The sequence below is a fragment of the Globicephala melas genome, chromosome 9 (genome assembly GCF_963455315.2).
Source record: "Globicephala melas chromosome 9, mGloMel1.2, whole genome shotgun sequence".
Taxonomy (NCBI): domain Eukaryota; kingdom Metazoa; phylum Chordata; class Mammalia; order Artiodactyla; family Delphinidae; genus Globicephala; species Globicephala melas.
In genome coordinates, this window is record NC_083322.1 from 104,825,803 (window position 1) to 104,841,310 (window position 15,508).

The 15,508-nt window shown below is 39.8% G+C and overlaps 1 protein-coding gene across 1 annotated transcript in view; it reads left to right on the forward strand.

The window, feature by feature from the left end:
* Positions 1 to 15,508, forward strand: part of SUN3 (Sad1 and UNC84 domain containing 3) — a 39,812-nt gene that overhangs the window by 16,884 nt on the left and 7,420 nt on the right. Inside the window, exons 4-8 of the mRNA XM_060305136.1 lie at positions 313 to 353; positions 1,374 to 1,545; positions 2,825 to 2,909; positions 10,271 to 10,386; positions 11,446 to 11,613. Of these exons, the coding sequence (XP_060161119.1) occupies positions 313 to 353; positions 1,374 to 1,545; positions 2,825 to 2,909; positions 10,271 to 10,386; positions 11,446 to 11,613 (582 nt within the window). The remainder of the gene's footprint in view (positions 1 to 312; positions 354 to 1,373; positions 1,546 to 2,824; positions 2,910 to 10,270; positions 10,387 to 11,445; positions 11,614 to 15,508) is intronic.

The window sequence follows — 15,508 nt, forward strand, 5'->3', positions numbered from 1 at the left end:
ATGAGGTAGGGGCCTGCAATGTGTTTGATGGCATGCTAATGGAATCCAGCCATTGGCTTCCTTACAGAGAAAGGGGATGCCCCTCACTCTTTACAGGAACAAACCTCAGGTCTGGATGCCTCCGCATCTCCTCTAAATATAAATATTTGCAGGAAGATGCAGGTGTCTTAGAGGCTGTGGGTCCCACTTGCCACACGTCTCTATCGAGGGTGGCAGTGTGATTTCCTTCCCCTTTACAAATAGGAAAAATAACTCCACCTGAGTAGGCAGGATTTGGAATGATTTTGTTTTGTTTTGTTTTGTTTTTTTCAGGCCAGGCTTCGAATGCCAAAAGAGCAACTGGAACTTTTAAAGTGAGTGAGATGTTCTCATGTGTGGGACTTTCTGGTGTGGGTCCAAACACTGAAATGCTTTTGTAAAATTATAAAACTAATTTCTACTTCTGTGGATCATTCTTTAAGGAAATATACAATGGGAGGTGCTTTCAATATTATTTATTATTTTTTTAAAAAAGGAAACAACCAAGATGAGAAAAACAGGTCGAAGGTTAAACATGTGGAATGGAGAATTATGAAGCCATTAAAATAATTCTAAAATATGTTTACTGATCTGGGAAGTGCAGTGGGACACAAAATTGTTTTGTAACAATGTTTTTGCATGGAATAAAAACTGTTACAAACACACCAAAATTTAAGGTTTTATTTCTTCAAAATTTTATATTTTTTCACAAATTGGGAGAAAATACTGGATAAGTAGTGCTTCCATTTTTTTCAGCATAAAGAAATACCCATTGGCTTGACATTTTCTTATTCTTTCTAATAAGTTTCAAACTGTACAAGTAGCAGAGTCCATACTTGGAAAGTAAAATCTTGCACCCTGGAGCTGGTGAAAGGCAGCTGCCCCCCACCTCCACCCATGGCTGGATCCTCCAGCCCCCTGCCTCGCCCACCCGAGGCTGGTCCACAGAGTCTCAGGGCTTGTCTGGGAATCTCCAGCTCTGTACCCCACTCAAAGTACAAGGTGTTCCCCATCCTAAGGAAGTGAGAGGGGGATTTAAGATCCACACTGTGAGATCACCCAGCTCAGGTCAGGGTGGCTGCACTCACTAAGGGAGGGATGGGATGTGCCTACACAGAGCACGCCCCAAGCCCTGGGATGTCCTCAGGACAGCTTCCCTGAAAGCCTTTGCTTTTCACATGTAGGGAAGGGCAGTGCTTTAGACGAAGGGGCATCTCCTGAGCGCCCCTCACTTGGGGTTTCTCTCTTCTGCAACGTAAAGCACCTCTTTGTTTTGCTGGCCCTGAAGCCCAGCCCTGGGGGGCAGCAGGGAGCCCAACGCTTCCTCCTTTCACAGTGAGGGTCTCCATTCACAGGAAGGAAAGCCAGACTTTGGAAAACAACTTACGTGAAATTCTATTTTTAATTGAAGAAATAGATGTTCTGAAGGCCTTACTTAGAGATATACGGGATGGTCTGCACAGTTACAGCTGGACTGCAGATGGAGACTCCGCTGAAGGCTGGGACCACACTGAAGTTGTGGACGAGGTGATGTGGGCATTGGCAGGGAGGCGGGGCTCGTCCGAACTTCAGTTGTCACATCCACAGCTTACGTGAGTGGGGAATGGTGTGACAGCTGGGGTGTGGTCTGTGTCCTCTTGAAAATTCTTCCCCGGCAGTAGCTTACATTCACTAAAGCTTGCCCCTGGAAACACACTTTTTCATAATTGCTGTGTCACAGGGAAGATTTTGTATTTCAAGAAAACTGACTTCCCACCCAAATAAGTAACAGATTCTGTCTTATTTTGCAGTTAAAAACAAAAGAAGACAAACAAAAGCTCATTTAGAAATGATAGTCTCTGAAAGTCCATACACAAATACTCAAATAGTAAAATATTTTTATTCAGGGACCTAAAGCTCGTGTATTTGACCTACTTAGCACCAGGTCGGGCAACATTATGATGAAGACCAAAGAGATTGGTTTTGCCTCTTCTCCCCCCTTATTAGCACTAGCTTCTTTCCTTTCCTTAGGTTCTGCTTTTTGAAAGACACAGAAAGCTGACACTGACCACCACTGCCTCAAGGCCCCCACTGCCACGGCCCTGGGACAAAGTGCTTCCTCAGTTAGAACTCAGACTGTTATGTTCTCTCAGGACACTTGCTTTTCTAGACTCAGAACATCCTCAAGAACCCAATATTAATCCAAATGATGAATAATTTCTCACACAAGCAATCACGTACTCTATGTAAACTGCCTTGATCCCCAAATACCTACAGGGAATTCCCTGGCGGTCCAGTGGTTAGGAATCTGCACTTCCACTGCAGGGGGCACAGGTTCGATCCTGGGTTGGGGAACTAAGATCCCACAAGCTTCAAAAAAAAAAAAAAAATATATATATATATATATATATATTTAACCAAATATTTACAGAACATTCAAGTCTTTATTATTAAGCAGAGACACTATAAGGGGCACCCAGCAGGTCACACGCATCCGCATTTGACTGCCCCACCGTGACAGCATGATGGAGTAGTTGTCAGGCCTTCAGGAGGGGCTTAAGTCCAGCCTTGCTCTGTGGCCTTGGTGAACAGCCGAACATCACAGGTTGGATAACTCAGCTGCCTGAGAAACACCGAGCCCACTGACCTGGGAAGGTGATGTTAAGAATCTGTATGCGGTGCTGGGCTCCACCTGCAGCTTGGTCAATGTTCAGTGTTGTTATCATTTTGCAGATTAGGGAATTTGGGTCCAAATCAACAAAGTAAATTGTCAAAACTCAAGCAGTTGACAGAGATTAACAGGAAACTCTTTTTAAAATTTGTACAGGAAATGTCAAACTTGGTAAATTATGTACTTAAAAAGTTGAGAGGAGATCAAGTCCAGATGGCCGATTACGCCCTTAAGTCTGCAGGTGAGTAAAGGAGTGACAAGGTCAATATAAAAAGTCGAGGCTTCAAAAGCATCCATGTCCTCTGTGTTTCTTTATCTTGTGTTTATCTATCTGGTAACTGGAGAGGGAGGAAAAACTAACAAACCTAGACAGTAAAGAGGAGAATAGAAATGGTTGTGGGTGAGTGCAGATGTGTAGGCAAAAGCACCACAGAGAAGGTGCACCTGCACAGGGAGGCTGGGGATGCGTCACAAGCATTATAACAGTCTATCCTCTATATACTAAAACGACTACTAATGACTAATCTAAATGCATTATTAGCGATTAAGTGATAGTGTCTCAAGACTGTATGTAATGTTCCTAGTATCCTCCAAAAATATATTCTTAAGTGCTTAGACTGTGAATCGTTAATCTTAATATTGCCTAGAAGCCCCTGCCTGTGGCAGTGTATGACCATGTGCTCAGTGAAGCATTGGGGGGGGGTGGGAGGGAGGAGGGGGAAAGGATGCAAGAGAAAGAGGGGGGAAATACAAAGCACACAGAGGAGCACTAATTTTTATCAAGTGACAAAAGCCAAACTAATATTGCGGAAATAAATTTGTGTCCTGCATGGAGCAGAGAACATTTGAACCAGCATGATTATTAGTCGTGTGTGTGTGTGTGTGTGTGTGCGCGCGTGCGCGCATGTGCGCGTACGCGTGTGTGTGTGTGTGTGTGTTGAGAGACAGAGCAAAAGGACAGACGTCTGACTTTGAATTCCCTGAAGCCTGAGAGGCATGAGCTTAAATAAGGTGGGAAGGTAACTCACAGAATGCTTTTTTTGTTTGTTTCCTTGGGCATAAATTTATTTATTTATTTTTGGCTGCATTGGGTCTTCATTGCTGTGCACAGGTTTTCTCTAGTTGCGGCGAGCGGGGTCTACTCTTCGTTGCGGTGTGCGGGCTTCTCATTGCGGTGGCTTCTCTTGTTGTGGAGCATGGGCTCTAGGTGCGTGGGCTTCAGTAGTTGTGGCACGTGGGCTCAGTAGTTGTGGTTAACGGGCTCTAGAGCTCAGGCTCAGTTGTTATGGTGCATGAGCTTAGTTGCTCCGTGGCAAGTGGGATCCTCCTGGACCAGGGCTCGAACCTGTGGCCCCTGTGTTGGCAGGCGGATTCTTAACCACTGCACCACCAGGGAAGTCCGAGTCTTAGCATTCTGATACAGCCTTTTGATGCCTTCTTCCTATTCTGTTAAATATACTTGCAATTCCATTTGGAAAAACCATAATGACAAAGGTCCGTAGATACCCTGTGTAAAACAAGGAATGGCAGAAAATGTTATGGCTTCTGAATAAATGTTAGCATGATGCACAGCCAGCTTCTGGTTAGGATGAGATGGAGAAAAGCCCAGGGTAGCCTTTCTTCCCTGCTGATGACATACAACTAAAAGAGTTGGACAAAATATAAAAAGCAGCTACCTGAGTATGATGAAAAGTAAACAAAAGAAGGCAGATTGTGGAGGGAAGTAAAAGACTGGAAATGTGGCCCATGCGGGGGTGAGTTTACTGTTTTTCTTTTCTCTCAAAGCTTGAGCTGAGGCTTGAGCTGCAGTGACAGAGCCGCAAGGTGGTGACAGTGCGGTGGGTGACTAAAATTATGAGAGAAACTCCACCGTTCTAGAAAGAACCAGAACAAAATAGTCCTGTTGGCCAGAGAGTGTAGGAGGAAGGCTTGAGAAGGCCGGACAGGAGAGCAGACGCCCTGACCTCATGTGTGTGGCCTGCTGCCAGCTTGCCTCATAGCTTCTCTTTCACGGAGATGGACCCACGGCAGCACAGCAGCGGCTCTGAGATTTTGACAAAGATTTAGCCACAGCTCGGGTCTTAGACTGTCCACTGAGGGGCACATGGGCAGAACATGCCTATTGTAAAGGCTCTGAAAATGGAACTGAGATTGTTACCACCTCCCATAGAAAAGGAGGGGCATTTATGGTCTGAACATTTCTGGTTGATTGTGTGATGAAACAAACAAAAGCACCCAGAGTCTCACAATATAATATTCAGTATGTCTAGGATACAGTTCAAAATTAGTCGACATACCAAGACCTAGGCAAATGTGACCAACTTGCAAGGGGAAGGAGAACCAGCAGATGCCAACCCACTCCATCAGGACACAGATGTTGGATTATCACACAGAGACTCTGAAGGCAGGTAGTGTAACTAGGCTTCACGTGGTAAAGGTAAGTACAGCTAAAATGAATGAAAAGATATGATCTCTCAGCCAAGACAGAGAAACTATAGAAAATAACCAGATGAAAATTTGAGAAATGAAAATACAACACCTGAAAAAAATTCATTATATGGGCTTAATAATAGGACAATGACAAGAGAAAAGAATTAGTGAAACTGAAGATCGGTAGAAATTATCCAATCTGAAGAAGTGGGAAAAAATGGAAACAATTTTGAAAAAAATGAAACAGCTTCAGAAACCTATGGGACATATATGAAAAGGTCTAACATTCTCATCCTTGTAGTTTCAGAAGCAAATAAGAGATAAATGCAGAAAAATAATTTATTTGAAGAAATAATAGCTGAAAACATCCCAAATTTTGTTAAAAAAGTAAATTTATAGAGTCAAGAAACTGAGGAAATCAGAAACAAGATAAAGTCAAGTAAAACTATATCCAGACACATCATAAATTTCACAAAACCAAAGATGAGGAAGTCTTGAAAGCAGCTAGAGGAACAAAACACACACATTAATATGGGAGAATAATGATACAAATGACTGCAGATTTCTTATCGAAAACCAAGGAGACCAGAAGAGAGGAGAACTACACTGTAAAGCACTGAAATAAAGGAAATGCCAATGCAGATCCAGTAAAAATATCCTTTAAGAATGAGGATGAGGGACTTCCCTGGTGGCGCAGTGGTTAAGACTCCATGCTCCCGATTCAGGGGGCCCAGGTTCAATCCCTGGTCAGGGAACTAGATCCCACATGCATGCTGCAACCAAGAGTTCACATGCCACAACTAAGGAGCCAGTGTGCTGCAACTAAGGAGCCCACCTGCCACAACCAAGACCCAGTGCAACCAAATTAAAAAAAAAACAAAAAGAGAATGAGGGTGAAATGAAGTCATTCTTAGATGAAGGGAAACCAAGGGACTTCTTTGTCAACAGATCTGCTAAAGGAAGTTCTTCAGGGCTAAGGGAAATGACACCAAAATGAAACTTGGAACTTCAGGAAAGAAGAAAGAACAACAGATAAGACAAATATCTATAACTATGAGACAATTTTCTTAAGTTCTTTAAAATAGGTATGACTGTTGAAAAGAAAAATTATAACATTAGCTGATGGGGTTTTAATATATGTAGATGGACAACTCTTAAGGAAAGGTCAATAGGTGAAGTTAAAGGGACCTCTTGGTAAAATATTAGCTCTAAATTGACTTTGAAAGGTTAGTTATGTGTATTAAGATTGCCAGAGCAACCACTAAAAAAAGACAAAGTATGTACAGAGGGAACACACCTCAACATAATAAAGCCATATGTGACAAACTCAGAGCTAACGTCATACTCAACAGTGAAAAGCTGAGCACTTCCCTCTAAGATCAGGATCTAGACAAAGATGCCTACTCTCACCATTTTTGTTCAATGTAGTATTGGTAGTCCCAGCCACAGCAATCAGAGAAGAAAAAGAAGTAAAAGGTATCCAAATGGGAGAAAAAGAAATAAAACTGTCGCTATTTGCAGATGACATGATACTATATACAGAGAACCATAAAGACTCTACCAAAAAACTATTACAACCAATAAATGAATTCAGTAAAGTTGCAGGATACAAAATTAATACATAAAAATCTGCTGCATTTCTATACACTAATAACAAATTATCAGAAACAGAAATAAAGAAAACAACTCCATTTACAATTGCACCAGAAAGAATAAAATGCCTAGGAATAAATTTAACTAAGAAGATGAAAGAACTATACTCTGTCCTAGTCAACACTGTACTAGAATTCCTAACAGTAAATTAAGACAAGAATCAGAGAGAGAAGGGGAGGGAAGAGTGGGGGTGGGGAGGGGAAGAGAGGGAAAGAAGAAAGAAGCAAGCAAATTGGAGAGGAAGAAATAAAAAACTCCGTATTCACAGACAACATGATGATTTATGTAGAGAATCATCAAAAAATCTACTAGAACTAATAAGTGAAGTTAGTAAGTTCAACTGTATATATATAATTTTTAGATGCTAGTAATAAGAAATTGGAAAAATAAATTTTAAAAACAGTCTTATTCACAACAGCAGTGAAAAACATGCTAAAAGCAAAAAAAAAAAAACAAAAACAAAAAACCACTAATGAAAGAAATAACAGAAGACCTAAAAAAGTGGACAGATCTTCCAAGTTGTGTATTAGAGGCACCAATATTGGTAAGATGGCAATTCTTCCTAACCAGTCTATTGATTCAACACAATCCCAGTCAAAATCTCAGCATGATTGTTTGTAGAAATCTATAAGCTCTTTCTAAAATAGCCAAAACAGTTTTGAAAAGAAGAACAAATTTGGAGGACTCACACTGATTTGAAAGCTTACTATAAAGTTACAGTAATGAGAGAATGTGATGTCGATTAAATTAATGAAACATAATAAAAAGTCCAGAAATAGTCCCACACTAATTAACTTTTGACAAAGGAGAAAAAGCAAGTTGATGGTGCTGGAAGAGTTGGACATTCGTATGCAAAAATAAACCTTGGCTCACACCTTACAAAAGTTAACTCAAAATGCGTTAAATGTAAAAAGTATGATCTAAATATAAAGCTTAAAACTATAAAACTTCTAGAAGAAAAAATAAGAGAAAGTTTTTGTGACTTTGAGTTGGGAAAAGATTTCTTAGACACAATACCCAAAATGTGATCCGGAAAAAGAAAAGAATGGATAATTTGGACTTCATCTAAATTTAAAACTTCTGCTTGGAAAAAGCCATTGAAGAGAATGAAAAGACAATTCACAGGCTGGGAGACAGGATTGCAAACCAAATACTTGACAAAGGACTTATACCCACAATTTATAAACACTCAAATTTCAATGGTAAGAAAACAGCCAATCCAATAAAAAGTGAGCAAACGATTTGAAAGCCACCTCATCAAAGAAGATATATACATGTCAAAAAAGCACATGAAAAAATGCTCATCATTAGTATCCATGAGTGAAATGTAGATATACCCATTAGAACAGCAAACAAACAAAACCTGACGCGTGAAATGGCGGCAGCAATGGAAAGCAAGCAGAACTCTTACACGGGGCTGGAGAGAATGTAACGGTGGTACAGCCATTTTTGGAAAACCATTTGCCAATTTCTTTCTTTCTTTTTTTTTTTGAAATTGAAATATAGTTGATTTACAATGTTGCATTAGTTTCAGGTGTACAACACAGTCATTCAATATTTTTATAGCTTATACTCCATTTAAAGTCATTACATATAAAATATTGGTTATATTCCCAGTGCTGTGCATTATATCCTTGTATCTTATTTATTTTATACCTCGTAGTTTGCACTTCTTAATCCCCTTCCCCTATCTTGCCCCTCCCCCCAGCCCTCTCCCCTTTGGTAACCACTAGTTTGCTCTTTTGTATCAATGAGTCTGTTTCTGTTTTGTTATAGTCACTCACTCATTTTATTATTTAGATTCCACATATAAGTGAAAACATACAATAATTGTCTTTCTCTGTCTGACTTACTTCACTAGGGTATGACATTTGACAATTTCTTATGAAGTTAAACATAACATGTATGAGCCAGCAATTCCACCTCTATGTATCAATATTTACCTAAGAGAAGTTTAAACTTATGTTCACAATAAAACCTGTCTGAGAATGTCTACAGCAACTTTATTCATTGTCACCAAAACTGGAAATAGATGAAGGAATAGCTAGTTGTGATGTATCCATATGGTGGAATGTTACTCAGCAATAAGAAGGAACACATTCATTATACCTGCCAGGAAGCTCAAATGTATCAATTGTGCTAAGTGAAAGTAGCCATATTCAAAAGGCTACTACTGCGATTGACTACAAAGAGACAGCAAGAGAGAAGGTCCAGAATAGGCAAATGTAGATAGCAAGTAGGTCAGTGATTGCCTAGGGATGAGGTGGGGTTCGGGGGAGTGACCGCTGAGTGCAATAGGGTTTCTTTGGGTGCTGATTGAAAGTGTTCTAATGTTGATTGCGGTCGTGGTTGTGCAACTCTGTGAATATGCTAAAAACCACTGAATTGTACACTTTAAATGAGTAAATTGGGTAGTATGTATATCTCAATAAAGCTGAATAGAAACTTAAAAAATGAGAATGAGAAAAGTGAATTTGAATTACTTAAAAACCCTACCTGCCACAATTAGCGTTTTCTGAACTAGATTATGGCTGGGGTGGGGTCAGTCCTCACATCAGTATGTGGAAGTTTAATTCCTGTCCAACCAGTCAGCCCAGCAGGAAAATTCATTGACCAAGCAGACCATATCAGCACTCAAAAACAAGGTACTCACAGGGTTGCCAGGTAAAATAAAGGGTGCTCAGTGAAATTTGAGTTTCAGGTAAACAGCAAACAATTTTTTAGTATATGTCCCAGATATTGTATGGGACGTAACTGTACTAAAAGGTTATTCATAGTTTATGTAAAATTAAAATTTAACTGGGAATCTTGTGTTTCTACTTGCTAAGTCCTGCATCCCTGGGTACATTCACTATTTCAAATCCTACCATCTTAGAAAAGGCACTGGCGATCTGATATTCACCACGTATGTGTCTTTTTAATGTTGTATTGTGATATCCAGATGGAATTTAAGGAAGTGATTTGCATTTTCTTTATTTCTTATGTATCAGATACATTTGCTTCTCAAATGAAGTAACCTGAGGGATAATATTTGATGAGTATATTTTATATTTCTTTGATTAAAATGAAAGCTCAATAAATCTTCAGAATGGCTGTTATGAATACAACTTGTTAGTACATTTATGACATTGCTGGTCATTCTGCTTTTGTTTTTGATTGAATTGGGCTTATTTATCACATGACTTGTTGAAGTATGGGGATCCATATGTCTCCTTAGCTAATAAATACAGTACACATAATATTTCCATGTCTAAATCAATTGCTCCAGATTTCAATTTTTTATTGTAATATCAGTTCCAAAAGTTTTGTGAAACCACACAGAGTAAGAATGGTTTTCTCAAAGTGACAAAATTTCAGTGGTAGTGAAAGCTGAGAGTCATATTTTTCTTATCAGTTTCCTGGTATGAATTTTACCTTATTTGTAAGTTGCCCAGTAATAGTTTCCCAACAACATTAAAATCTAAATGGTGTTTTGAATTGTGTGATTTTTTAATTTTAAAAATTATTTTATAATTTCAGGAGCCTCTGTTCTTGAAGCTGGGACCTCAGAAAGTTACAAAAATAATAAAGCAAAACTCTACTGGCATGGGATTGGGTTCTTAAATTATGAAATGCCTCCAGATATCATTCTCCAGGTAAAAGCTAGATTTAAAATAACCTGTTTATATTTTAGCATTCTGTTCCTATCACTTATCAGGAAAAATTTTAATGTCTGAAATGGCAACAACTCTGAACTTGTCAGGGAAACTGAAACTGTACTCTTGCATTTTTACAGTCATCAAAGTACGTGAAATATTTCCTACTTATGGGCAATGAACTATGATTAATTAATTAATTAATAATTATTTATTATTCTAAGATCAGTGAACTACAGTATGTACTTCTCAAATAAAACATACACATTCCATATCTTTTCTTTAAGTTGATTCTGTGGTCTTCCTTTTCCACTGAAAACTTCAGTCACTCAACAAACACTTGTTGAAGATGCATGACCCCTAAGTGCAAGTACTGTGCTATGTGCTGTTCAGGCCAACACATTTTTATAAAGTCCAATTATAATAGGAGAAATTTCCAAGTAAGATTTTCACTATCATTTCAGTTCAATTCAAAAGGCATTAGACACCAACTGACAGTACAGTTCTTCTTAACTATAACTACACACCTGAATTTATTTCCAGTTTAGAAATACCTTCAGTGGCAAATGTATAGATCTCACTCCAGAGTACAGTCTAGATCTAGAAAATGGTAGACATCATCTTTCTTCCTTACCACCAGTATAGCCAGCTTCGCTATCACCACCATTATCATCACCACTACTACCATCACCACCACCATCACCATCATCACCTGCCATCATTGTCACCACAGTGACTGCCACCATCCTCTTCATTACCACCACCAGCACTGTCTTCACCAGTGCCTTCACCACTCATACCAACTAGCTGCCTGTAGCAACTTACAGTCTAGTTAGAGCAATGAAAGAAAACATACTCACACAATAAAAGGCTCTGATTGACATCAGCACAACCAAAACTATGGGTATCATGGAAGCTTTCCTGTTTGATACATCCCACACAGTGCCTTCATATTATAGGCATAAGCAAGTTCTTTGGTCAATAGTGATTAGCTGGCCAACATTGTAGGAGTGGATTTATATAAGCAGATAAAAGATTAATGCAGTGTTTTCTTTCCAGCCGGATGTCCACCCTGGGAAGTGCTGGGCCTTTCCAGGTTCCCAGGGTCATGCCCTAATCAAGCTTGCCAGGAAGATCATACCAACTGCTGTCACCATGGAGCACATCTCAGAGAAGGTGTCTCCCTCAGGAAACATCTCCAGCGCACCCAAGGAATTTTCTGTCTATGTGAGAAGCTGTCTAAATCTTCATTCAGAAGGGGTTATAGTAGATGATTGGTTAGGAATTGGGAGCTGGGATCTCATCTGAACTGTGCAGCTAACCATTTGTATCACTGTGAGAAAATCACTTACTTCCTGGATCTCTGTTTTGTCATCTACAAAGTAAGAGGGTTGGACCAGATGATTACTATTACTTAATTCTATTGTTTACTTTTATCAAAGTTATACGAGTGTAATTTAAAAAGAAACATTTCCATGTTTATAAGGAAACATGATTTTCCCTTGTCCCACCCCAATTTTTACTCTCTGGAAGCTTCCACTTGCAACAGTCTTAGATGCTTATGTCATTACTGACTTCATGTTTGTTTTTACTGTTATTGCTTGATTTTTCAGTTTTGATTATTATCTACTGACTTCCTCTAATGGAAAATGGAGATTAGTTCTCTTCCATGCCTCTCCCAGTCTCCCAAAATGTTTATGTCTTAACTTAAAAAAAAACCAAACAGGTTTATTGAGATATAATTCACACTCTGGTGATTCAGTCATGTAAAGTGTACACTTAGTACACAACTTTGAGTTGTGTAACTATCAACATGATCAATTTTAGAATATTTTTACTATTCTCCAAAGAAAGCCTGCACCCCTTAGCTGTCACTTCCCATCCCCCACCTCACTCTCCCAGCTGCGGACAACCACTAATCTACTTTGTACCTGTAGCTTTCCCTATTTTGGATATTTTGCATAAAATGGAATCATATAATACGTGGTCTTTTGTTTTTTTTTAATTAATTAATTAATTTTTGGCTGCTTTTGGTCTCCGTTGCTGTGCGCAGGCTTTCTCTAGTTGCAGCGAGTGGTGGCTTCTCTTTGTTGCAGACCGTGGGCTCTAGGCACACAGACCTCAGTAGTTGTGGCTTGCGGGCTCTAGAGTGCAGCCTCAGTAGTTGTGGCGCACAGGCCCAGTTGCTCCGTGGCATGTGGGGTCTTCCCAGACCAGGGCTCGAACCTGTGTCCCCTGCACTGGCAGGTGGATTCCTAACCACTGCGCCACCAGGGAAGTACTGGTCTTTTGTGAATGGCTTCTTTCACTCAGCATGTTTCCAAGGTTCATGTATGTTATAATGTGTCAGTACTTCATATTTTTAATTGCTGGATAATATTTTCTTATATGGATTGACCCCTTTTATTGATCCGTTCATCAGTTGCTGGACATTTGAATGGTTCCCACCCATTTGACTATTATGAATAAATCTGCTGTGAGGAGCTGTGTACAAGGTTTTCTGTGGACCTCAAGCTTCATTTATCTTGGGTTTGTGCCACAGAGCGGAATTGCTAGATCACATGATGAATCCGTGTTTCATGTGTGAGACACTGCCAGACAGCTTATCTCAGTTTCAATCCATAGCCAACATTTTCACTGTGACTCTGTGAACAATATTGTTTTAGTTGAGTCATACAATGCACTGGAATACTATTTTCTTTACATGAAAATTTTGATGTTCTTGAGGATAATTACCTCATTTTAATTTAATTTGCTTAGTTATCTATATTTCTATCATGAAAACATTTCCAACCTCTTCTTCAGATGTGTAAATATCCTCCCATTCTGCCCATTCATGTCAGATACTTTATAAATAATTTCTTTTTTATTTTTTAAAGATATCCTCTGGAGCACTGCTCATCTGCTCCAACCTGGTTGCTGGCCAGGCCTAATGCACAATTGTTGTCAGGGGGTTTCATGTCCACATCCTGGGGATTTGACTTATCTAATCTATTTTTTTTAACATCTTTATTGGAGTATAATTGCTTTACAATGGTGTGTTAGTTTCTGCTTTATAACAAAGTGAATCAGTTATACATATACCTATGTCCCCATATCTCTTCCCGCTTGCGTCTACCTCCCTCCCACCCTCCCTATCCCACCCCTCTAGGTGGTCGCAAAGCACGGAGCTGATCTCCCTGTGCTATGAGACTGCTTCCCACTAGCTATCTATTTTACCTTTGGTAGTGTATATGTGTCCATGCCACTCTCTCACTTTGCCCCAACTTCCCCTTCCCCCTCCCCATATCCTCAAGTCCATTATCTAGGAGGTCTGTGTCTTTATTCCTGTCTTGCCCCTAGGTTCTTCATGACCATTTAAAAAAAATTTTTTTAGATTCCATATATATGTATTAGCATAAGATATTTGTTTTTCTCTTTCTGACTTACTTCACTCTGTATGACAGACTCTAGGTCCACCCACCTCACTACAAATAACTCAATTTCATTTATTTTTATGGCTGAGTAATATTCCATTGTATATATGTGCCACATCTTTATCCATTCATCTGCAGATGGACACTTAGGTTGCTTCCATGTCCTGGCTATTGTAAATAGAGCTGCAATGAACATTTTGGTACATGACTCTTTTTGAATTATGTTTTTCTCAGGGTATATGCCCACTAATGGGATTGCTGGGTCATATGGTAGTTCTATTTTTAGTTTTTTAAGGAACCTCCATACTGTTCTCCATAGTGGCTGTATCAATTTACATTCCCACCAACAGTGCAAGAGGGTTCCCTTTTCTCCACACCCTCTCCAGCATTTATTGTTTGTAGATTTTTTGATGATGGACATTCTGACTGGTGTGAGGTGATACCTCATTGTAGTTTTGTCTAATCTATTATTTTAAAAATCTTTTCTATCTTATTTTTCTTCTTTGTTTTCTGTTCCACCTTCTGGAATATTTTATCAATTTATATTTTAAACCCTATGCTAAATTTTTCATTTCTGCTGTCATGATTATTCTAAGACTCTTTTTCTATAAATACTCCTTTTTCTAGAGTGTATATGTTTTCCTATATTACTGGATGCAATTACAGTTTTGTTCCATGTTTTTAGCTCCCTCACATCTTTACTCCCAAGTACCCCCTTTCCTATTTGTTAACAGGGGCTCCATGTTTCTTGTTAGTTGCTTTCCACATGTGTCTGGTGGCTGGCTTTTGCTGCACACATGAGAGTCAAGTCAACAGTGAGCTTCACGGCTAGATGGTCTGGTTGGAGACTGCAGAGTGTGGTATCCAGAAGTTTGACCCCAGGAATCCTGCAACCTTGTGCCCAGGGGGTTTCAGCTTGGCCAATGTGCTGGGTGTGGAGGTGCACAGCCCACCATTCATGCAGAGGTTATACCTTCACCTCTTAGTTTTGCAGGGTGCTCCTGAGGTCAACTTTCGTAGAGCTGGGGGGAAAAAGATAATCCTTTTCTGGACAAGGGCAGGGGTGATGACCAGGGTATAACTGCTTCTTAAAAAGACAGTTAGCCCACTCTCAGATGTGGGGACCCCTCAACCTCATGCTGGGCCCCATTGCACGGCCCCAGCTCTGGCCCTTTCTGGGCCCTTGCAGTAAACATCAGCACCAGCATGCTGTTGGTTCCCCCTACAGCCAGGGTAGCGTGAGTTTTTTCCAGGCCACTGTACCAGTCACCATTTGGCCATCTCCAGATGTTTTTCTCTCAGTGTCTGCTCCCATGTTTTCCTCAGAGGTTTATGCCTTACTTCAATCCCTTCGTGTTCCTATCCAAAGGAGGGCTCAGAGTTAAACAAGGGTGCTCAGCCTGCCTTGTGTGTCATTCAAACCATTAAATGCCATGGTCCTGGAGTTATAAAACACAGAGACTACTCTCCTTTGATGCAAGCCTGATGCCATCCACAGTCAGTGTCTGCAGACACCTATAGTTGAGCTATGTTGGATTTGAGCAGATCAAACCCCATCTCACAAAAGTGTGCACAGTTGCTCATTATGGAGGAATTTTATGGATGAATACTTCAGGCAAGAATCCTTTAGTAAGAAAAATTACTTCTCATTGTTTTTCTCTAATATTAGTGAATTTATGAACCAAGTGAAATTAAAATAGAATGAT